A 25,411-nucleotide genomic window follows, 5' to 3' on the forward strand; every position below is an offset into this window, starting at 1 on the left:
GGGTCAGTGATGACTTTTTAAGTAATGTTTAATTACTGCCACCTTGAAGGTCTGTGGTACATAGCCAATGAATAAAGACAGATTGATCATTTTTAAGATTGAAGCATTAATTAATGGAAGGACTTCTTTGAACAGTCTAGTAGGAATGGGATCTAATAGACACACTGATGGTTTGGAGGAAGTAACTATTGAAGTTAACTCCGAAAGATCAATTGGAGAGAAAGAGTCTAAACAAATACCAGCAGTGCTGAAAGCAGCCAAAAATAAAGATGTCTTTGAGATGGTTCTGAATAATTTTATTCTCTAATGGTTAAAAGTCACTACTTGTTAAAGTGAAAGGAATACTCGGCTCTACAGAGCTCTGACTCTTTGTCAGCCTGGCTACAGTGCTGAAAACAAACCTGGGGTTGTTCTTATTTTCTTCAATTAATGATGAGTAGTAAGATGTCCTAGCTTTAAGGAGGGCTTTTTTATAGAGCAACAAACTCTTTTTCCAGGCTAAATAAAGATCTTCTTTAAGCTGCGCATTTGTGAGTTATACCACAGAGTCAGGCACTTCTGATTTGAGGCTTTTCTTTTCAGATGAGCCACAGTATCCAGAGTCATACATACTGAAGATGTAAAACTATTGACGAGATAATCGACCTCTCTGGGAGCAGAGTTTAGGTAGCTGCTCTGCATTGTGTTGGCACATGGCACTGAAGAGTGTAATAATGGAAGAATTATATCCTTAAACTTAGTTACAGCACTTTCAGAAAGACTTCCACTGGAATAAAACTTATTCCCCACTGCTGTGTAATCCATTGAAGTAAATGTAAATGTTACTAAGAAATCATCAGACAGGAGGGGGCTTTCAGGGAATACTGTTAAGTCTTCAGTTTCTATGCCATATGTCAGGATGAGATTCACAGTTTGGTTACAGTGGTGGGTGGGCTCGTTTACATTTTGAGAGAAGCAAACTGAATCTGTGGTTAATTAATCAGCTGGAAGAATAAATAAATCACAACATCCCCTTACCTACTGGTGGAAAAATGCACCACATCAACCAATCAAAAATTATATGGCAACACTTGGCATTTGGTTGCTGAGGAACAGCTGAAAGTTGTGGGAGTGACAAAAAAAAAAAACACCTGAGGGATTGCCTGCATTTCAATGGAAATAGTTGTATATATCTTTGTTTGTTAAATTTGTACCTTTTTGAAAATTACAACCTATAGTTGAAATTTAAGTTATAACAAAATTGTTTGTTAAACATTTTTGTTTTCACAGTAAAAAATATTTAGCTTTTTTTCTACTCCAATTTTATGTTTTTTTTTTTTGTTTTTTTTATGTGAGTTTAGGTCCAGTGTGTTTATTAACACATTGGATATATCTCGGTGCTTACATGTTTGGAGAGTAACATGTTTGTGAGACAGAGGATGTTCCAAACAACTCTGCTGGGGGCGGGGCTTGTTGTGCCCCAGGCACAACTAAATACTGGCTATCTCAAAACAACTAAACACAGACTATCTCAAAAAGGCCCAAGAAAAAGAGTTGGGAATGGAAATAGTGAAAGACAACTGGAATAAAGGGGCTGAATTGGGTTAATACTTGTTTGGTTAATGCTTTACACTGTTTGATACATTTTACATTTTTGCACAGGCTGCACTATTCCCAGATGTGACACCTATGTGTGAAAAATGTGAATAATCAGAAGCAGACCTGCTCCACTTTTAAGCTGTGTCCCAAACTTTAGGACTTTTTGGTGGCAATAGTTTCTTGGTTTTAAAAGGTTTTTAAAATTCAAATAAGACCAGACCAGATTATTTTGGATGTCTCAGAAAACTGCACAATAAATAATATCACCTCCTGTCCTATGGCCTGCTGAGTGCAAAAAAAGCCAACTCATTTTCTGGAAGAACAAGGATGTGCCAACCTTTAGAGTCCAAAGACTCGGTCTCCAAGTCTGCCACAGGCACATGAAGCAGCATGGATACGTAGAGAAATCTCTTCAGCTTGTAGTCACTGCTGAAGTAACTTTCAAGATATTTCAAGTGATCCACCTTTTGTCCATTGATGTAGAAATCTGCTTGTTCCCCTATACTCAGAGTTTCTGTTTTTTTGGTGTTAATCCGAAGACCCATTTTTTGTGACATGTTGTTATAAAAGTTGTTATTATAGCATCATTGCAAAAGATTGCCATATCATCAGTGTACTGAACTTCTCTCATATATTTCACAAGTATCTTGGTTTTGGATTTCAAGTGTTGAAATTTAATATGTTGCCATCATATATGAAGTGAACCTTGAAGCTACAGTATATTGCCAAAAGTATTCACTCACCCATCCGACTCACTGAATTCAGGTGTTCCAATCACTTCCATGGCCACATGTGTTTAAACCAAGCACCTAGCTATGCAGACTGTTTCTACAAACATTTGTGAAAGAATGGGTCATTCTCAGGTACCGTGATAGGATGTCCAGTTGTGAAATTTCCTCGCTCCTAAATATTACACAGTCAACTATTAGTAGAATTATTACAAAGTGGAAGCAATTGGGAATGACAGCCATGAAGTGGTAGGCCACGTAAAATCACAGAGTGCACAATGTGCACAACACATAGTGCACAACGGTTGGCAACTTTCTGCAGCGTCAATCACATCTTTGGGATCAATTAGAGCGGCGACTACAACCCAGACCTTCTTGTCCAACATCAGTGTCTGACCTCACAAATGCACTTCTGGAAGAATGGTCAAAACATATGGTCAAAAACAGTGTTTTTTCATAAACACTCCTAAACCTTATGGAAAGCCTTCCCAGCACAGTGTAAGCTGTTATAGCTGCAACAGGTGGGCTATTAAACCCTATGGATTAAGAACGGGCTGTCACTCAAGTTCATATGTGTGTGAAGACAGATGAGCAAATACTTGTGGCAATATAGTGTATGTGTGACTGATGTTCTTGAAAGTGAGGGTGAGTAGTATAGCAGCATGTATTCAAAGAGGGTAGGAGCAATCTTACAACCTTGCTTTACTCCACTGTTGTACTCAGTGGGTCCAGTCAGTTCTCCATCAATGATCCATCTTGCATGGATGTCTTTATAAAGTTTTTTGATAATATGGCTGAGTTTGGGAGGGCAGCCCCATTTCACCAATATCTTAAGAAGAAACTTGCAATTTATTCAGTTGAAAGCCTTGGTGGAATTGATAAAGGCGATATGCAGGTTTTGTAGACTTCCCCATTATCTGTTCTGGGGTAAAGATGCTATTGGTAGTTCTATTTCATCTATATCCTGATTGAGAGTCAAGGTAGACCAACTCAACCAGGCGTTGCAACTTCTGAAATAGAACTTCAGCAAAAACCTTTCCTACGACTCTAAGCAGTGATATGATGATGATAGTTTCATCATTGACTGTGATCACCTTTTTTTAAATTTTTTTTAAAATAACATAATACTACAGATAATAGCATCAACCCAGTCAGTTGGTAAGTCTTATGTCTCCCACAGAATATTAAAGATGGTCGACAGTGAGGTTTTCAGAGCGTTGCGAGCATTTATAAGAATCGCTGAAATGATACCATCTGGTCCTGTACTTTTTCTGACTTAGATTTTGTTGACTGCTGTCTCAATCTCTTCCATGATGATGGACACATCAAGATGGATAATGGCAAAATGGTAAAAGGGACTGGTTCTTATATAGAGCTTTTCTACTCTACCTGAGCATTCAAAGTGCTTTATACAACGTGTCTTCATTCACCCAAGCACTTTTTTCTATGCCTACGTGCTTTCCTTCTAACAATCACACGCCAATGAACACATCGGCGAGCAACTTGGGCTTCGGTATCGTACCCAAGGATGCTTTGGCATGTAGGCTGCAGCAGCTGGAGATCAAACCACCAACCTTTCAATTAATAGAAGACCTACTCTACCTCCTGAGCTACAGCCACCCCAAATAATCCTCAGTGTCATCTAGGATGCCCCAGTAAATACTTTCTGGCTAGTTAAGAAGCTCGTTAAAGTGTTCAACCCATCTGTTCCTGATATCTACTGTCGATGAGAGAAGCACGCTGCTCTCTGTTGTAACTGAATATACATCTTTAGATTTTGGCCCATAAACAGCATTGACCAGAGCTGAGAATTCCCAGAGATTCTTCTCTCTGGTGTATTGCTCGGCCTGAAAAGCTTTTTGTTGGAACCACTCATTCTTGAGCTTCCTAATGACATTCCTAAGTGCTCTCTTATTTCCACAAAGTTTCATGTCCTTTGGGAGTTTCTATATTTCATCTACTTGATCAGCAAACCAATTTTTACTTTTTCTTCCCAAGTTTTCTTTAGTTTTGGAAGTAGTTTGTTTTGTTTTTTTCTTGGCTGCAAAACAGCATTTTGTGATAAGGAGTTTATGGTCTGTAAAGCAGTCTAAGGAGGGTATGATCTTTGTCACATTGATAAAGTGTCTGGCTATTTTATTGGCAAGTACATGATCAATTTGATGCCCATGTTTCAAGAATAAATGCTGCCAAGTATTTAGGCTCGATTCTTAAGGTGATTCTTATGATGACAACTTGAGTTGAAAGCTCGTGCCCAGTTTTGAGAGGTCAAAGCGAGCGCAAAATTCAAGTAGCATTAAGCCCTTTGAGTTCATCTTGCCTGTTCCGTGCTTTCCTAGGACTAATGATCACAGCTTCCACTCCTTCCCAACATGATCATTTAAGTCACCGAGGACAATCACGTTGTTCTTTTGGCTTTGCAATGCATTTGCTGAGTTTTTCATAAAAGCTTTCCTTCTCAACCACTGAATGCTGCACTGATCAGGGTGAGGTGAGTGATGTCCTGAAGCATAATGTGTGCTGTCATTGTCAAATTTGTCGGATATGGCAAAGACAGCACCTGCAGTTCTGTCTGTGCCACTGCTCAAGAAAATGGTGTGGCTTCTTTGATGAGTCTGGGTGTCTAACTTTGCTCAGAGCGCACATATCTATATTTGGTTTTTCAATTTCAACATTACAGATATTTGTAGTTACACATTCTGATCTTGCACTGAAAAAACTATCAGTTGTGCAAACATTCCAGGCTTTTTAGAAGTTGCCTATTTCTGCTTGCATGGACTCCCAATATGTTCAGCTCCATTGGTTCCCCTGGATGCGGTAGTAATAGTATGTGGACTTCACATAGTTTCTTCCATTGCCATAAAACGTGGCGCATCAGTTCTCTCGTACATATAATACTCATCTCACTGCGCCTATGATGTTGACACTGAGTGGCATGACAAAGTGTCCCTTGGCAAGTGATCCCTGATGCTTGATGGCACAGCAAAACTTGTTGCACCACCAAAAAAAATAAATAAATAAAAATTTAAGAAGGCTTGTTGCATCAGCAAAACAAACTAACAGCAAAAACACACACACACAAAAAAAAAAACAAGTGGTGGGATTTGTTTTCAGGGGTTTTTTTCCCCCAAGATCTGCCATGTTCAGCAATGAAAACAGGAGCACCATGAGTAGAACACATGGTCATTCTTCACCAGTGAGGATGGGACGATTTCCAATGGAACTGGTGTCCATTGGTCTGTTATATGGAAGGGACAGAACAAGATGTGAGTGTAAGAGTTGCCTCTTAGGATTGTTGCTGTGTCTTTGAAATGTGTAGCCTAACTACAATAATCATGAAGGAAGGTTTGTAATATGGTTCAGCGTGACTTTTCCTTGAGGGTGGCACGCAATAGAATAATCTGTCAGCACATAACCCAGGCTACATGTGGGGTGGTGGCGGTGGTGAGGGTGGGGGTGTTGTGTGTGGGTACATTCAGCATTGTTCACTGGCTGTCCAGTAAAAACTGAAGCATTATTTTCAATCTAGAGGTTATAACTTGTATTGTATATGCTTTTCAATAAAGATATTTAAAAAGAAATTCCACTGCACACTGCAAATTTTAATGAAGAGCTGAGATAGCATTTTCTTCATATTGAACCTTTGTTTAGCTGACAGTATAGTTAACATTGCTCATTTTTCTATAAGTGGCTTCTTACCTCAGCACATTGGCCTTTGTACCTCCTCCCAGAGGAGATTGGCATTGTTGGACACTACATATTTCCTTTCTTTTTATCATGACTCCCATCCGGTCTCACACTGCACAGGCCCATGAGTAAATGTCTCCTGAGAATGCATTGTGCCATCCAGCAACTATTGTTTCCCTGATCTACTTCTATATGTGAGTTACATCACTTTGAATGCAATGAATTTCAATTTTAAATGAAAAAAATCACCAGCAGTGAAATGAGCCTCCTGTGCTGCTCACATTTCACAGCAAGTAGTCTTTTCTACACTGTGCATTGTTACCGTGCTGCTGTAAATGAGTCCCATGGGAAATATGCATGTTGGCTAAACCATATCATATCAAACCACTCACTGTTGCTCCAGTTAAGTCTGTGTGAATCTGGCTATCTTATTCAGAGGCTGAAAGGTGTGAACTGTCCATTGAAGGTCCATATATTTGGTTAGGATGGATCAATATGTAATTAAATATTTAAGGCGTATCAGATAGACAGTTATCTGATATAATATAGGTTTCTGCTTGACCACAGCTAGAAATACTGCAATCATTCACTGATTTTCATATTTAGCATTTTAATTAACTTTGCAAATGTGTTTGAAATGAAAGGAAAATGTCTCATGATTTGTATTTGCAGAGATGAGTGCTCACCATTTCTTGGGGTACACAAAAAAAACAGATTAAGAATGCAGAATATCTGCAATTGTAATTCAAAAAGAACAAATCAGCACTCTCTTTCAAATACTCTACATTCAAACCCCTAATATTCGCCCTTTGGTATTTTTCTGTGTCTGCTCATATCGGCTAACATGCACTTTTGAACCCTGCTGGAGATGCTGAGTGCTGGTCTCTGCTGACTGCTCACAGTGACTGAAACTAGAGATTCCATAATAATGGCATCATTGATCACTGGCCATCTTTTCTCCGTCACTGCCTTCAAAGCTTCCACTGCCATGAGAAATATTTCTGAAGCAGGAAAGCAATCTCCTTCTTGGTGAGAGGCTTAATTTGCCCTTCCCATTAGCCTCTAAGGCCTGTGCTTTTAGTCCCACTGTCTTTCTCTGAGCTTGGTCACTTATGGGTTTTGTCTTCTGAATGGGATGCAGCACCTCCTTTGCCCACTAATATGAATTACAAAAACATATGTTCATGTAATGAACACATCTAATACATTTTAGTTCTACAGGATATTTGGAGCTTCAATTGAAAGTTTGGTGTTAAATGTCCTTATTTTAAACAGAATTACATTAAAATGAGCATAAATATTGAAATGACAAGTAATGATTAATGAAGTGACTATTTATAAATGACTACTGATTTTTAATGGAATGTTGAATTGCGTATGGAAACTTGGTGGTTTTAATTATTTTACCAAAAGTGAAGTTAGCTAGCAGACTGTGTGCCAGAACCTGCTTTTGTGTTTAGTGATATTTGCTGAGCTGTTTGAAATGTTGCATTTAAATTTATTGGTCACGTAAAGAATAAAAAAAGCAACATGAATTTATGCTTTTTAATCAGACAGTGATCTGTACATCTGTAGTTGATTGATTATTTCATATTGTGAAATGTCTTTGAAAACAAATTATATTATTATTTTTGTGTTATCCAGAGACTGTGTGAGAATACTGCACAGTTTAAACACATGCAAACTAAATTGGTTAGTTTGCAGTATTGTACAGTTTAAATCCTAGTATATAAGGCAGCACAGATGTAATGTTTTACACATTCACCTAAAAAAATGCAGATCCATCCATTTTGGTGATACCTTGTGAATAAGAGAGCAGTCAAAAGAAGCTGTATGTAAGGCAGCACAGAATGTTGCCAAAGTAACATTTCTCTTAAGTTATAACTCTTCTATTCTAGCCCTCTAGACTAAATTAAACACTTAAAAATACAGCTGATATCAAAAAGTACCACCTCACTAAAACTAAAAAAAAAAAAAAAAAAAAAAAGTAAACTATTACAGAAATGATAATTACTAAAAGCAAATACCCTCCTCTAAACAAACTCATCACAAAAACTAACACGTTTGATGCTTGAGGCCCTCAATCAAACACCAGCTTCCTAAATAAGGTCCTCGACTGGCAGCTTTATTTAAAGATAATCATAAAACACTTGTCTCAGCATAAACTATGACATGGAGAGTATGGTGACTGTATGGTATATAAGATGTGCCCATCAAACATATGGAAGGCACTTTGGAGGTTGAATGTTAACAGATTACTTCTAACTATTGAAAGTTACAGTGCCAAATGCCTGCCAGACTGTAATTGCTGATTACTATGTACATTTAAATGTTTTTACCTCTAAGGTTGTATGTATTGACTATATTTCCTAATCACTTTGAAGTTCATTTGGCAAAAAAATGTTTTTTCATGATCTACACCCAGTTTGTGGCTTGTTAACCTGCTTATAGCTTAAACTGGATTAACAGATAGGCTTATATGACACACACTCATACATTAAAAATGTTTATTCAAAGAGCTACACAGAAATTATAAGGCCAAGTAGTATTATTGCAGGTATACTCTAGGTATTAACCAGCAGGTTCAGTTGCAGTTTAGCAGTTTACCTTGGACTGAACCTCGGGTCATTCTGACACAGCAGTTGAATGAAGCTTAGTACCAAATTGTGTTTTAAGCCCCCTCAAATTCTGGTTAAGCTGAGATATTTTTTGGCAAAGTTGGATTGCTGTCATTGCAAAAAGTAGCCAAAGCTTTCTATTTTGAAATAGGTCTCACTTAAAAAAAAAATCATTAATGTATACAAAAACGTTTCAAAATGTCTTCATATCAATATCTACAAAAGTGATTTGATCACTGGCTTGCTGAGCCTCGATTTGACTGTACTGTGCTCTTAAATCTACTGTAGTTCCGCCCCGTTTCATTTGAGCCAATCAGCAGCCCTGACACACAACCCTCTTAAAATTCTAGACTAATCACAACTCTTTTTTCAACAGTAGTCGAGCGCCCCACTATGTAGCAGGCTGCCTGGTATTTGTCGCCTCCAGTCTACAATCAGTGTAACAACGGTGCCGCTCATATCATGTATGTACACAGAAAATACATGTAAAGTGACTTCGGAAGACGGCAAGACTGTCTTGACATTGACACTGGATTTGGTAAAGGTTTTGCGACCGACTAACCTGAGCCTCCTGCTCCGTATCCGCAGCATTAGGTAGGTGTTTCTTTTCTTTTTTTTTTTTTTGGCGGTGTGGTAATGTTCTTCTGCCTCCCTCTCCTTCCCACTAGCTCAGGAGCTGCGACAGTTGAAGTCATATTTTTTTGGTGCTGTGGGTTTGAATACGCGTAAACGTTGTGTCGCCGTTACCACTGCGGGTCGACCTCCTAAACTGAGGTTACATAATTGCTGGTATACGGCGTGTTAGCTGTTACGGCTGGAAAAATTACCCCGGCTGATGCGAGTACAGACAGATTAAGCCCGTGTCAAAAAAATACGTGTAGCCGGGCTCGTGTGTTCTCGGTAACGCCGTCGCGTTACCCTCAAGGGAAAGTCGCGCCGAACAGTGTTACAAACCTGCCTTCGTGACTGATTGCTGTAGTTGGAATACACAAGTCGAAGACACAAGCAAGCAACCCGGCAGCAAGCACGTATTAAACGCAACTAAAGCACGTACTCGCGGTGCTGTGGCATATTTCCTTTCCTTTTTTATGCTAATTATAATTAACATTTGATTAACACTTGTAGCCTTAATGGTACAGAAAAGCGCCTCGAATTACCCAGAAGAACCCAACATTAACGGAACCTTATACGGAGTTAAACTGTGCCCCTTTGCCAGGTGAAGCGTCATTTAATTGGAGTGTTTTAATAGCGTTTGGTTTTGAGGTTAATGTATAACATTAATGGATAATTAATGGAGTTCCATGTGTAAGTGTTTTGGCCTAAGAGTGCAGCCAAGGTTGGAAAAAGATGTTACACCCCGAGCTAATGGGGTCATGCTCAGGCTAATTAGCCGGAGACATACATCAAGTTGTGGTTATGATGGTGAACATGTTATCATTAAAAAAAAAAAACAGGTCTTTATCATGCTGTGGACCAGACACGGGATATGCATTAAGTGCACAGACTGGGTAATCACACCTTTTACTTTTCGATCATGTTGAGACAGTAGTGTAGCAGTTTTCCACTGCTTTGTCCCAGATTAGTATTGATAAGTTCATATTCATCTCCACTAGGCTTAGTGGAGGTAATAAAATATAGGATATAGCAGGCTAATGCTTCAGTGAAATGTCTGGTGGACCTAAAGCTAATAGATACAATTGTAGCCTGAAGGCTTACATGGGTAAATTTTAATAAAAAATATATTTTGTAGCAGTCCTAGAAGGTTAAAAGGGGAAGAAGATGAGGGAGAGGGAGAGCGAAACCCCAAAACATTTTCCAGTGGCCAGTTTTTCATTGCGCTACTAGCCAGGAACACATCTGCTGTGTGCAGGTGGTCTGGGATGAGCCGCTAAAGACTGAAGTCCAGTTGAAGAGTATTTTATCAGTGCTGGCCGGGCTCAGTGAGTCGCCCTCCACAGCTGCAGAGCTGGATCAGTTGGACTCCAGCTCAATTATACTCTCATTTCCGTGTCTGAAAAGAACATCCACCATTTCATCACAATTATTACATTCAGTCAAACAGCTGTGTTGTTGCTGGGCCTATCCAGGGTTTCAACTGCAAAGCATGGTCCATATTGATGAAGTTCCTCCAGAAGGTGTTCACTAGTCAACGACTTAATCATGTGGGAGCCCACATTCATCCAATGTAGAGCTGTGAAGTTAATCAAATTTTGATTTTGGCTCCAAACGATCACAAAATGGTGTAATCGACAAAAAAAGATTGTTTAAATTATTTTGTCGCTCTGCAAGTATGCACTAGCCCTGATTTATGCTGCACCCTTGAGTCTTTGTGGGGCGGTAAACATAACCTATGTATGTGGCCACCGACGTTGCCGGTGTTGTGCAAAACCAGAACTTGGGCATGTGTGAGGTACATTATATATTAATTACTGAGTGGGATCTGTATGCCGTAACCTATGTCATAACCTGACGTGTACTACTGCCTAATGGCAGTCATGCTACCTCTGGCGAGCACATGGAGGGCTGTGCGGCCCTCCAAAGAAATGCCACCCCACACCATTACTGACCCACTGCCAAACCGGTCATGCTGAAGGATGTTCCAGGCAGCAGATCGCTCTCCACGGCGTCTCCAGACTCTGTCACGTCTGTCACATGTGCTCAGTGTGAACCTGCTTTCATCTGTGAAGAGCACAGGGCGCCAGTGGTGAATTTGCCAGTCCTGGTGTTCTCTGGCAAATGCCAAGCATCCTGCACGGTGTTGGGCTGTGAGCACAACCCCCATGTGTGGACATCGGGCCCTCATACCATCCTCATGGAGTCGGCTTCTAACCGTTTGTGCAGACACATGCACATTTGTGGCCTGCTGGAGGTCTTTTTGCAGGGCTCTGGCAGTGCTCCTCCTGTTCCTCCTTGCACAAAGGCGGAGGTAACGGTCCTGCTGCTGGGTTGTTGCCCTCCTACGGCCTCCTCCACGTCTCCTGGTGTACTGGCCTGTCTCCTGGTAGCCCCTCCAGCCTCTGGACACTACGCTGACAGACACAGCAAACCTTCTTGCCACAGCTCGCATTGATGTGCCATCCTGGATGAGCTGCACTACCTGAGCCACTTGTGTGGGTTGTAGAGTCCGTCTCATGCTACCACGAGCGTGAAAGCACCACCAACATTCAAAAGTGACCAAAACATCAGCCAGAAATCATAGGTACTGAGAAGTGGTCTGTGGTCCCCACCTGCAGAACCACTCCTTTATTGAGAGTGTCTTGCTAATTGCCAATAATTTCCACCTGTTGTCTATTCCATTTGCACAACAACATGTGAAATTGATTGTCAGTCAGTGTTGCTTCCTAAGTGGACAGTTTGATTTCACAGAAGTTTGATTTACTTGGAGTTATATTGTGTTGCTTAAGTGTTCCCTGTATTTTTTTTGAGCAGTGTATTTGCTCTGGGCTATAATGGGCCAGCCTCCATGTTCTTGTATCGAGTTACTAACTGGAATTAATTGAAAATCAATTTTGCGTACATGTATGTTTCAGTATGTCGTGGCAGTGCACTAAAAGTTGAGCAAATGTATTTGGTCTAAGTAACTTGGTTTTTTTCTTCATAGTATTAGTCATGATAACCTCTATTACCTCTCTATTTATTTATTTATCTATTATTATTTGTGTTTAATCTATAATGTATTTTATATATTTTTTATATTTTAGATGTTTTAAATTTTATTTAGATATTCTGTTTTTTTATTTTCAATTTAGTATTTATTCTATCAAGAGATTGTAGAAGTGCACTAAATGTCAGGGTATTCACTGTTCTTTAAGTACAATCAATTCAATGTATTTACAAAGTCAATGAGTAATCATGTTAAAAAAAAAAATCGTGATTTCAATATTGACCAAAATAATCAAGATTGTGCCCCCCCCCCCCCCCCCCCCCCTTCCCCGCCTAAAAAAAAAAAAAAAAAAAAAAAAAGGGCAGCCCCAATCCAAGGTACAGTCATGCTACTTTCCCACCGCCGAGGTTCCAGAGCCGGAGCAAGTTCCCGTGCCGATCCCAATGAACCGGCGAAACGCTTAAGAACGGGCCCGCGTTCCCACCGCGTTTCTGTGAACTGCTCCTTTACGTATGAGTGTGGGCGGGTCCTCGTGTGGACACGGAAGCCGAAGCGCACAAATGTGGGAGAACACGCTCTCCTTTCTTGTGCTGCAAATACGTTTTACGGTCCAAACCAAACTACTGCAGCATCTGTGTGCAGCACAGAGGTAAACACAGACAGCGATTAGAGCAAGACGACAAGTACGCACTTTGTGTCCTTTTATCTGTGATATAAACTGATACAAAGCAGCAAGTTCAGCCTTAGAGCCCAACCTAATTCACAGCCGTGAAAATCGCTTCGCTTTTCTCATGTAATACACATGTAATATGGTAGAAAACTTGATGTTGAGACGGCAGAGTCATGCCCCTCTGCTGCTTTCGGCACGGGTTCCTGGTTCCAGACCAGCTAGTTTGCGGGGCCGGAATTGAACCCGTTTTTCCGCCGAGCACCGAGTGTTTCAGCGGTGGAAAACCCGTCTAACGGTTCAATTCACGGCTCCGGCTCCGGAACCCTGTTGGTGGGAAAGAGGCTGTGAATAGTAATGCCAATAGGCAGAGTTATCACTAGACCTCATGCAATAATCTTCTTCACTACAAGACGAGTGATGGAACACAGTTTGTGATGGATTGTGTTTGTGGACAGACACACCTGCAGTCTTCAGCCTTAAAAGCTGAGAGCTCTTCATAGCTTTTCTTAACCTTGAGTCATTTGTGTTTTAAAAGAACTATCAATAAAATCACATTGGTGGAAATCAGATGGGGTAGCTGTTGAAGAGAAATCTCCATTTCTGAACCAGCGTTTTTGGTACCCACCCACACAATGCTCAGGTTTCCTTGGTGACATGAAAAAACAATGGGCCTTTTTATTGTGGATTGTATAGTTCAAATGTAGTGCAAGTGTGTGCAAGCCGCCCAGAGTTTTGGATGTCTGGTTTTGATTTACATACAAACAACCAAATGCATTCATCTGCTAATAAATAGAAAAGTGGAAAATAAATGTTTTTTGTGTGGCTCTAAGCTGCAAATGCTGGGCATTAGTTTAAGAAATGAAGATTGTAAGATTGTGTTAGCCTTGTGGCTTGTCCATGGTGTTTCCCCCTGACAGCTGGAATAGGCCGATGTCACATTTAACCATGGCAAAGAGCAGAGTCTCCATTTTAATCTAGTGGACCAAGGAATATGAACATGTGTCAGTGTGCCCATGATATTTATCTTTATGAAAAAAAAAAGAAAACAGTCATTTTTATTAGCTTGGGCCACTCTGTCATCATCATAGACAAAATAAAGGTTTGATATATAATATATACTTTTTATACTGTCTGTTGCATCATTACCCAACGTGAATTTTCATTTAAATCTAAAATTTAAATGTAATTATTCAGCCGTAACCTTACAGGGACAAAATGTAGGTGACAGAAACTGAATATAAAAATCTGAAGAAACAGATGAGTTTCCTAATGGAGCTGTTATTACGTACCCAGCTAGCAATAAACCCTGGGGCAGATCCACCCGCAAGTCAGTGTTTTTTAGTAAATAACAATTTTGCTGTGGTTCATGATCATTTTTGTTTTTCATGTAACTGTTGAGTAAAAATAGATTGCACTGATGTGCTTCACTTCTTTGGTTAATTAAGTCATAGTATCAGTTTCACATTTAACTCAGAAAGTCCAGAGCAGTCTTTAATGAGTGTAAAGTTTCATCAGTAAAAGCAAACATGTTCTAATACAGAGCTGTGTACATGATGGTGAGTTGAATTTGAAATATTTCACTATAATTTTTGAGGGATGAGCCAATAAAGATCATCTTGGGACAAAATAAGCCGCTATGAATGAATCCAAAATAGATTCAGATGGGGTGAACCAGGAAGTCACCAGAACTGGATTGGCTCTGGGCCTGATTCAGTCTTTATCAGTCATCCTTATCTGTTGTGGGTCTGTCCTGCCGTGCAAGTGGACTCCGAGCCGGACACGATTTGCTGATCTGTTACAGAGCCTATGATACTTTCAGGTGCTGCTAGTTGTGGGTTGACCAACTGAGACTGCTTTAGTTGATTTTCAGTGGAAAATATGTTGAGTTTTCAGACTGAATGTTATGTGTCTAAAGCTTTATACACATATGTTTTACTTAAATGTTGATTGCTACAGTGACATACAGTAAATGTTTCCAGTGGAAGGAGACTGGCTGACAGTCCGACAGCTGCGTTATTTTCCAGAGTTACAATGTTAGAAAATTGCAGACTATATAGATTTTCTTCTGAGCTGATAAACCTGCAATGTCATTGCTGTTTTTGTTCTTGTATGTTGACTGAATGATCGTAAAAGCTCTTATGTACAGTAAAGAAAATAGCGAAGTAATGTCTCAATAGGATTTCAGTACTTGTCAAATTGTAAACTTCTGCAAATTAATTCTCTCCACTATGCGCTTTGACACTTTTTGAATGAGGAAATGAAACTGTTTCACACAGCTGTCTCAGGTGAAGCAGAAGAGGCGGAGTCTGAGAGAAACTCAGTTTGTTGAAGAAGACCTATCAGCCAGCAGGTTAAGATCACAGAGGAGTCTGTTACGCTGGTAGCTGACTCAGAGTTGACGTTAATACTCTTTCTAGAACAGAAAACCCAGAGGTTCACTCATCTCAAGGTTAACGAACTCAGAGTTGTTAGCTAAACCTGCTTCCTGGAATAGGGCCCAGAACTTTCACCACTGCAGTTTAGATATGTAATTTCCTGTGAAGCTGGGCATTGCCAACATGAAGAAACAATGAAAGATGTTGACACACACTCTGGAAACCTAAGTAAATAAAATGGCCTCTTTGACTGTGGGTTTAGCATCTCGTACTTGGATACAGTACTGAAATGATTAATTAATTGGCAGGGAAAGAACAGCATTTTTCATTTTAAGAATTGATTCCTGTCTTTTTTAAGCAAAGAAATTATTTGAATTTATAATTGTGCGATGGAGTGTTGCTTTGTTGTGAAACTGAGCTGTTCATGTTGGACTAATAAATTCTGAACAGTTATTTTTGCTGAAATGCAGAGAAGACTTCAGAATCATCTGATTTCATGTATAGATTGTCATACCTATGAAAATGAGAGAGCGCTTGTATGTCTACATTCGAAGGATGCGGATTGTTGCATTAGCATTGTGAGCAAGATGGATACAATTGTAGCCTATTAAATTTGGTTCAACAGAGTTAGTATCAGTATACTTCATTTACATAACATGCTCGTACCAAACAGATCTATCTCAGTTGCAGTCTTAGTTCAGTCCTGGTTTTATTTTTATTTTTGCAGTTGTGTGAAAATAACCCCTCTTGTTCGCATACGTTCGCATGCTTAATCAGCATGATCAACTGATTGCTTGTGGGGATTTCCCATTCATAAAGGTTGAAGCGACGTGCTCTTACATAGTGATGTGCAAGCGCAATTTTTCACCGTTGTTAATGAAGGTTTATGCTATGGCTGTGCAATTATTCATATTTTGATTTTACTTTTGATTTTGGCTCCAAACAATCACAAAAACTGTGAAATTGACAAAAACGATTATTATTAAAATTAGTTTTGCACATTATGCTTTGTACACTGTTAGCCCCAATTTATGCTGCATCACTGAGTCTTTGCGCAAGTCCTTTATAAGTGGCCAGCGACGTTGGTGGCAGTTGCATTATGCGTTAATTAACGTTAATTATTGAGTGGAAAATCTACGCCATAACCTGGCCTGTACCTCCCGAGAAATGGCATATAACTTCCGTTATGTCCCTACCAATCACGGGGCTTGATTAGCAAGGGACGGCAAGGAGATGTCCCTACCCATATTTGCTCCACGGGTGTAATTAGCACAGCACTGGGCCCCGATTCATCGCCGGAAACAGATTCAACGCACGTCCCTACCACTGTTAATTTCAAACCTTTGAATATTCACAGGATCTGTCAGTATGTTGTCAATAAAAGGTGAGAATTAATTTGGTGTAAATAACTTGGCCGCGTTTTTTCCTAGTATTATTAGTAGGGATGCACCGATCCACGTTTTTCACTTCCGATACCGATACAGATATCTGAGGCTTAGTATCGGCCGATACGATCTCATAGAGAAAAACAGTGCTGAATCGATGTAAAACATCAGTTTTTCTTTTTTTAAACAGACATAAATGTACTGAATTACAAATTTACTGAAAATGCTGCACTAGTACAGCACACTTAAACACACATAAAAACATGTAAAAACAACACAACTTGCATTTGTTCAGTGAGTGCAATTATGAATATAACATTGAATCTGAAACTGACAAAAACAATAGGTTCACAACTTTGGTCAAACATGAAAAAATAAACTGCAAGAAACCTTTGAAATAGTTCAGGAATTCTAAATATAATTTAAAATAAACAAGGAGCTAAAATTAGAGGAAACAATAGCTTCACTAGCTTGGTTGACAGATATTTAAAATAAACAGCAGTCAGCTCTTTCCAATGATTTAGTGCAATAGAAATTAAACATCCATTATAAAAGCAACTTAAAACAAAAACTTCACAAGCTAGTTTAGTTTAAAACAAAAAAAAAAAAATCAGATATAGTTGCTACTTGTCAAGTTTTGTGTCAGTGACCTGATGAAGCAGATATTTCAAGCTTCTCAAGATCAGGCTTAAGCATCACTGGCAGGATTTTGCTTAAGAAAGCTAGCATTTCTGCTTTCTCAGCTGTGAGTCCGTTTCACTTCTCATCCAGGATGGTGGACACTGTGCAGCTCATGGTCAGCAGAATAAGTAGACAGTGCTTGTTTCTGTTCAGACTCTCGACCATGTAGTAAGTGTTGTTCCACCTGGTTTTGACATCCTGCTGCAGGCGTTTAGGTTGCATGTTCATCTCGAGCTGCATATCTTGCAGCCGTGAATATGCTAGAGGAGAATGTTTAAAGTGTCCGACAATCTGTCTCACACATTCAACCGCACCACAGACCGCATGCTGTGACAGAAGTCCCTCGTTAACAACTAGCTGCATTGTATGTGCAACGCAGCTGAAGCTACGCGGCCCCAGGTTGTCCATGTTGCTGGCGTTGTCCCTCAGAATCACATGGATTTTGCTCAATGGAATTTGCCACATTTCCTTTAGACTAGCTATCGCTTCGCTGGTGTGTGACCCACGAAAGTTTGTTGCATTTAACATTGCACTGTGTGGCACAAAGCTCTCATCCAGCCAGTGTGCCGTTAAACTTAAAACTGACACAGGGGAAACGTCAGAGCTCCAGATGTCTGTCTTGAAACTTATCAATTTGACATCTTTTATCTCCTTCAATATGTTTTTGCACACTTTACCGTGCAGTTCAGGTAGTGCCGTCTCCGACAAATATTTTCAGCTTACCATGTCGTAGCTGTGGTTAACTAGCCACCGGAATCCCTTATCCCAAACAACTGAGAGCGGCTGCCCATCCATGACAATGAAGTTCAGAAAAAGTTCCAGATGGCTGATCCTTTCGCTTGCTCCATTTTGAAAACAATCTATGTGGCTAGTTCGCTAGCGTATGATGTCGCAGAGCACAAAGCATAGAATTAGACTGAATAGATCTGCCTTTATAGATCGGTCATATTGTCACCGAGACCCGATCTAGAATTTTTTTTCAATATCGGGACCGATACGATATTAATATCGGATCGGTGCATCTCTAATTATTAGTTGTGATAACTGGCATTACCTTTCTATTTATCTATTTATTTATTTGTATTTAATTTATAATGTATTTATTTATATTGCAATTTATTTTTTAAATTGTATTTTATAAAAAAAATATAGGTTAAATAGGTTGAACGCATTAAGATGCTTCAGTGTGTCGCAAAAAAAGGCTGACTTGCACAGACACCTTTCATCCCGGAGCCCTGCTGAGACTTTTCCTTTACTTTCCATGAACTGACAGATTTCCTCAGGCAGCTCATTGCACCTGTGTGATGACGCATGTCACCAAATTCAGAAGCTATTTCCTCCAGGAACGACCGAAACTGCTGGTCATTTAAACCTTTGCCTCTTATAAAGTTCACTGTCTGTGTTACGGTGCTTATGACACGTTCAGTTCAGGACTATGTTGTGCAGCGTTTCTTGGTGTGTGTCACAATGATGCACTGACAGCTCACCTGTGCAGGTCTCCCTCTGCATCTTCTCCCCCTTCCGTCCCACCAATCTGCTCTTTTCCCTGCACACCGCGCAGAGACAGGGTTTACCTCTGATGTCAGCGATTAGGTCCTTTGCCTCCCACCTGTTTGGAAAATCCCTGTTTTCCACTTTTTGGGTCATTTTTGGGGGTCAGGCTAGCTTAAATGTCGCTGTAAAAAGTGATGAGTGATGTTTTTATCTGCTGATCACTGATCAGTGTGTCATTGGCAACGCTGGAAAATGGGTTAGTGCGCAGGTCTTGGCCTGCATGGCATCTGTTGCAGTGCATTGTGGGATTTCTAGTATAAGTGGTGGGAATGCTATATTATAATGATATTAATAAATAATAATAATATTAAGTTTGACACATGAACACTAGGGATATGACTTGGCCAGTCAATGAGCAAAATTTGCCCTCTTAGAGATGCTGGTGACTTTATCTTTAGCCTGTGGTGATAATGCTGTGTGGATTGTGATCAGTAAACGGTTTCTTGTAAATCATAGTCATAGTGCGCATGTGCCAGTAACGCATGCCGTTCTCACTTGAACAGGAGGCTGAAACAAATCAAAAGTTTACTGTAAATTTTAAAAGCTTATGTACAAATATAGCAGACAACAAAGTTATATACAACTATTTACACTGAAATGCAGGAAATGCCGCAGGCATTTTTTGTACAACTATTTGCAGAACAGTCGGGTGTGACAATTAGATGCCATTCCAAAAAAAAAACTGTTCCTGGCCACCACAGGACTGAGGGGCACATCACAGGCAAAACTTGCCATCAATATGGTCTGCCTTTGACCACCTTTTCACGTGTTCCTCAGCAACCAAATGCCACATGTTGCCATATAATTTTCTCATTGGTTTATGTGGTGCATTTCCCACCAAAAGGAAAGGGGATGCCATCAATTCTTTTCTTTGTTCACTAGCACTTCCTGCTAGCGAAAATCCCTGTTTTGCCATCTCTTCTTGCACAAAACATGCATTGAACTTAAAGACAATGGACAGGAAAAAGCGTGGTGTAAATTATTGATCGTAACTCTGGTTTTACTTAGCCTATCAACACTTTAAAAACTGGTACGTAGTTTGAAGTCCGCACTTTCGATGGACACGTCCCTATGCTACATCATCTCAACAAAAAGAAAACTGCACCACTCGACAGGACCATTTTTGACAGCAACACATACAGGTAATGTTCACTGTGATGGATTATCAATCTCAGGTCAGTTTCATGTCCCAGGAAGCTTCTAGTCACAGCATAAGGAAATGAGCAGATATCCCTGGACTGTACAGCATTGTGTAGCATGATGTAAAAACAATCAGCAGTGAAGAATTGTTGTTTACCACCCTCCAAAATGTATCATTGTCCAGGAGGAATCGGAATTGAACCAGTCTCCAGAGCCCTGGCAGCATGGACTGTGTGTCACTGCATTCCAAACTGTATTCATACTGGTGGCTACCCGCTCATAATATGGAGACGCACACGTGTGGTCGGTGGCAGATTTACTTCTCAGCCAGCCACTTTGCTGATTGGTGACTTGCCATTCATTGTACTACTACATTATGGTAAAAAGGGTGGAGCTGTCAGTTTCCCCACAGAGGTGAAGCTGACTTACCTGAGTACTGCATTATTTCAACAGAGGGCATTGAAAATGTGTTCTAAACTGCACAGAGCCAATACTTCTCTTTCACGTTCACATGCAAGTGAGATTACTCCTGTGTGAATGAATACTTCCTGTGTGAGCTGCATGTATGACACAGACTTACAAGAGAGGAAGCTGTACTGTTTTGCTGACATAGTGACATGGGACACATCTTCAGACTTCTAAGCCAAAAAGAAATCTTAAATACATGTTTAAGTCAGCTTCATTGGGATTTACGATCTCTATTGGTCTGTAAATGGGCAATAAATGAAAGGCTTGAGGGCTCAGTGTTGGATTAATATAACACTAATGGTGAGGAACAGCTCAGCTGTTTTGGGCTTGATGCTTGTACACACATACAGTAGGTGATGGGAGAGAGAGACATGCACATACAAGTGAATTATTTTTAACTTTAAAACCTGTACCAGCAAGAAAACACCAAATCATGGTTAATTTTGTTAATATTCAGCAAAGGATGATATAGCCTTCTATAATTAGGAATCCATAATTAGTCAAGATGACTGGATGGGTTTAAGCTGAACAGGTAAAATACAAATGTTAACCCAGAATCCATGCTGAAAGAAACACTACTGCAGTCAGTGGTTTTTGTGCAAGGAAGAGCGCAGTACACTGCCTCTCCTTTTGCCTTCTGTGGGCATACACAGCTGGGAGGATGGATTAATGGATGAATGACATGTCATTGGTTGTCAAATAGTTGTTGAATTCTTTGTTGTTTGGACACCAAATTCTGGCAGAGCATCAGCAGTCACAAATTGATTCAGAAATTGTGGGAAACCTGAATAAAAACACATTCAGGTAATATGTGGGTTATAGCATTCCCAGGGTTCCCAACATGGTGGAATTTTGCCTTTCCAAATGAAAAAAATCACAACAAACCATTAAAGATTAGAACAAATTTGATATCAGTCAGTTTTAATAATTGTATGTAATCATTAACTCACAGAGGCAAAGCAGGAGCCCATGTCAAGTCAAAAATAATGCTTTGGCCAAACAGGGACAGAGTTCGTACTGCCCAACAGTTGCAGAAGTCTGGCCAACTAAGCTTTACACACAAAAAGTTCTTATAGCAGATGACTGGTGCACCTTACACAAGCTCACATTATTTACACAACTTATTCCCACACATACATTTGGTTAATCTATGCTTTAAGCTGATCCCTGCAAAACTTGATGATACGAGGTACAAGCAAAGAATGATTCTGCATATCCTAAGCTAAAGTTCATTTAAGTATTTTCCATTACACTCAGTTCCTAGCAGATTTTTCTCACTGCTGGAGCATGCTTTTTAATATCCAGATCTGTATTACCTACCTGTCAGGAAGCTGGATCAGCCATTCAAATTGTTAACCCTTTAACAAGCGTATCATCTGGGCTTCCTGCAACAGTGCGAGTGAAATTACTGTAGTAACCACATGTTGGCTGTGAAGCACAATTTCTCAGCTTTCAGAAACTCTTTGAGGTTTTCTGATAGTACGAACTGTTGCATAATTACAATAGTGCAAAATGTGCTTGCGCAAATTGTCAGCATGGGGGTAGCATTAGCATTAGCTAATTAGCGTTAGGCTTTGTAATGTTAAATGCTAAATGCCGCGCCGCTTGCTAATTGAATGATGGTGAACAGTAAGCCAGAATTAAGGCTTCTACCTCGGATCTTTGTTGCCTACGTGGTAAATCACAATTCTTTTTTTTTTTTTTTTCTTTTTTTTTTCTTTTTCATTTTTGGCCACAGCGGCTTTTTGTGACAGTGGAGAGAGACAGGAAATGGGGAAAAGATACAGGGGAAGACACGCGGGCAAATCAGCGCCGGGCCGGGACACGAACCCGCGCCGCCCGCACCGCAGCAAGGTGTGGTAAATCACAATTCTTGTGGATGTGTAGTTACATTTCTTGAGAGGTACACATCATTATGTTACAGCATAGAGGGGATTTCCGGTTACGTACGTAGGACTGACGCAGAACTGTAATTCAGGCCTTATTAGAGTGATAAATTGTTTTACTTAGAAACCAGAAGAGTTACACTTACATGGCATGCATTCAATGTGTCCCAGAGCACTGTTTCCTTTCATTAATAGGTTTGCAGAAATTATGTAAAAAGTGTACACAACAAAAACATAATCCAGATGTTTTATTGATCCAATCAGCTTCTAAAAGCACTCCGTACATTCGTATATCTGTCATCATGTTGTCAGCATGACAAGGTCTCTCTCTTGGGATTTTATTTTTAATGGGAAACCCGAAATTGTCCTTTTGAGCTCCCTTTTTCCTCTTCTTCCCCTCGCGTTCATGCTGGTCACCATTTTGCTGTCTATAAACCTGCACATTGTGAAGAAAACTGGCCGTGTTCTGTGGTAGGCTGCAAATTGCTATGAAATAATACTATAGTGCATCAGTCTAGCAAAGAAAAAAAGAGTCTTGTATTTACGACGGGGCAGAGTGCGAGGGGTGCGCGCCCACTTGCTAATTACAGTGATGGAAGAGTTCCAATAGCAAACTGATGAAGTTCTGGCGTCACCTGAGAGTTTAAATAAAGCATCAAACCAACAAATTGGTGTCAAGGATTTTTTTTTTTTTATAATCGAGGAATCGTTGCAGCCCTACTTCAGTTATGTTGAGGGAGGTGGGTTTTCATTTATGAAACATCAGATTGTCTCAGCTATAACTTAAACACCATTAATTCTGAACATGCAAAAAGGTCTCTGCAGTTATAAAAAGGGTGATAGGTGTCTAACCAAATGAAACCCCCCGGTAACTCGAGGTTAACTCGGAATTGTAAATATAAGAAAGGAGGAGGATGGTTGTATTTGTTTTCATCCCTAGTTTATTTGCACTGAAATCCCTGTAGATAGATCCTGGATGAAGAGGTTAACACTTTTATTGGATGGGGTGCACTCCATCATGACTTTACTCCAGCTTAAATAAATCTATCTAAGGGTGGATAGAGACATGTCGCTGGTTCCTGTCATGTGGTTTAGCTGGAGATTCATTGGGTTTGTCTATATCATGTGATTTATGAGGATGTGGATGGGTTAATGGACATGGCCCTGCTGATTTGATCATGCACTATGTGGTAAGTTTAGGTATGTACCAGATCACAGAGCAGATTAGAAATGAAAGGGTGAATCATTTTTCAGTAAGAGCCTGATGAACAAACTCACTCAATGCTCCTCAACATTGTAAACATGGGTAAGTTAATGACATCGTGTCCTTGTTTGACTCTGTAAACAAGGACACAGTGTCACTAATGTGGAGCACTATCCAGCCTCATTTGTTAACATGTAGAGCTACAGAAACTCTTTCAGTTGAACTTCCCATCTTGATTGGTTTCCACCTTTAGCCAAGGAAAGGTGAAGTGGTTCATCAGATTCCTTGTGTATTAGCTCATACCGGCTATAAATGAGAACAATAATAGAAGCTACCATAAGCTTTGTGACTTGCATGGAAAACACAACAGAAGGCAGTGCATGGATGGTAATAGTGGTCTGATATGCTTTGTCATCCTTTTTGTAAAGTGGAAGTCCATGACATGAAAATGACTTCAGACTCCTGTGCTGGACACCAGCTCATTTGGAAACAGTGGTCTTGCAGTAGCTGGCGTGAAATGTGCAAAACTAAACCAGTTACCTCACTTGCAATATAATGTACATAGATATTCAATAATGTATATAACTTTAAGAATCCTTTTATACCCCAAATACACAGCACTTATTGTATATAGATTTAATGTCTTGTATAATTCACTTTTATACTTTGATACCTCATGTATTTTTTTTCATTTATATCTTTAGCTCATTATAGCTCCGTTTTCTTATTTTAGAGTCATTCTAGTTGCACCCAGGGGGTCAGGGGGAAAGGACATTTTGATCCTGTGTATGTCTTGTACATATTGCAGAATTAACAATAAAGTTGACTTTGACTTAAAACTTTGGTCACAGCCATCGTTGAAATGATTACTTGTGCAGTATCTTCGCCCTTGGCCGTTACTTTCATTTCCGCTAAAGGCGTAGGCGTAACTTATGTCCTCATCCGAGTGATGAACATAGTTATCAGGCATTACAGAAATACGTATATACCGCAAAATCCCGTAAATAATGAAAACTCTGCGAAACAGAATTAGTAATTTTTTTTTTTTTTTTTTTTTTTTTTTTAAATCCATGATGAATAAGTGAACCGTGATATAGTGAGGGACGACTGTATTTGATACCAAGATTTCCAGCATGTTTTTAACATCAGGATGTTGTAATACTTCCTGTTAAATTAAAATACCAAAGAACCAGGAGAAATTAAATGTCATGAAAAAAGATTGTTTTCTTTGTACACGTTTGGGGAGGGGGGGTCTGAAAAAGAGTACTCTTTGTGTCCTGGGCTGGTGGCCCAGTGTTTTGTGTTCCTGTTTTGTATAGTTCTTTGTTATTAGGGTTTCTGTCTCCCCGTGCTATTGTTTATCCCTAGGTGTCTAGTCTGTGTGTTCAGTGTTAGGTTACTTCCTGTTTTATTTTGATAAGTCATCTGGTCCCTGTCTGTCATGTTCAGTTTTGCTTCCTCTTGTCAAGTCTGTGTAATGTGATTCACCTGTGTTCCCACTCCTCTCGTTATCCTCATATGCATTTAAGTCCAGTGTTTTCTTAGCTGTCGTCGCATCATTGGTAGTTCTCCATGTCTTGCTTGGTTGTTCGCCGCTGTCCTTCATGTGTGTCTAGTCGAGTTAGGTAAAGTCGAGTTACATCAGGTCAGTTTCTCGTCTCTCCCCCGTCAGGTGTATTCCGAGGAGAGGTCATGTTTATTTTTGTAAATGAGCCTAAAATGAGCCTGTTTTATTTTTCATGATTATGATATAACATGCAGGGTTTTAACCAGAATAATTTTACAGGCCAGCAGGATCATATAACCGCTTGCTAATGCTAATGCCTGCGTCGC

At 39.9% G+C, this 25,411-nt stretch overlaps 1 protein-coding gene across 4 annotated transcripts in view; it reads left to right on the forward strand.

The window, feature by feature from the left end:
• The first annotated feature begins 8,999 nt into the window (after nucleotides 1-8,999).
• LOC115790884 (protein-tyrosine sulfotransferase 1) overlaps nucleotides 9,000-25,411 on the forward strand; it is a 67,609-nt gene continuing 51,197 nt past the window's right edge. For 2 of the 4 annotated variants that reach the window (XM_030744884.1, XM_030744885.1), the window contains exon 1: nucleotides 9,000-9,205. In XM_030744884.1, coding sequence (XP_030600744.1) covers nucleotides 9,078-9,205 — 128 coding nt within the window. In that variant the 5' untranslated portion in view covers nucleotides 9,000-9,077. The remainder of the gene's footprint in view (nucleotides 9,206-25,411) is intronic. The other 2 variants (XM_030744887.1, XM_030744886.1) reach the window with 1 other exon arrangement.

The sequence above is a fragment of the Archocentrus centrarchus genome, chromosome 13, assembly GCF_007364275.1.
Source record: "Archocentrus centrarchus isolate MPI-CPG fArcCen1 chromosome 13, fArcCen1, whole genome shotgun sequence".
Taxonomy (NCBI): domain Eukaryota; kingdom Metazoa; phylum Chordata; class Actinopteri; order Cichliformes; family Cichlidae; genus Archocentrus; species Archocentrus centrarchus.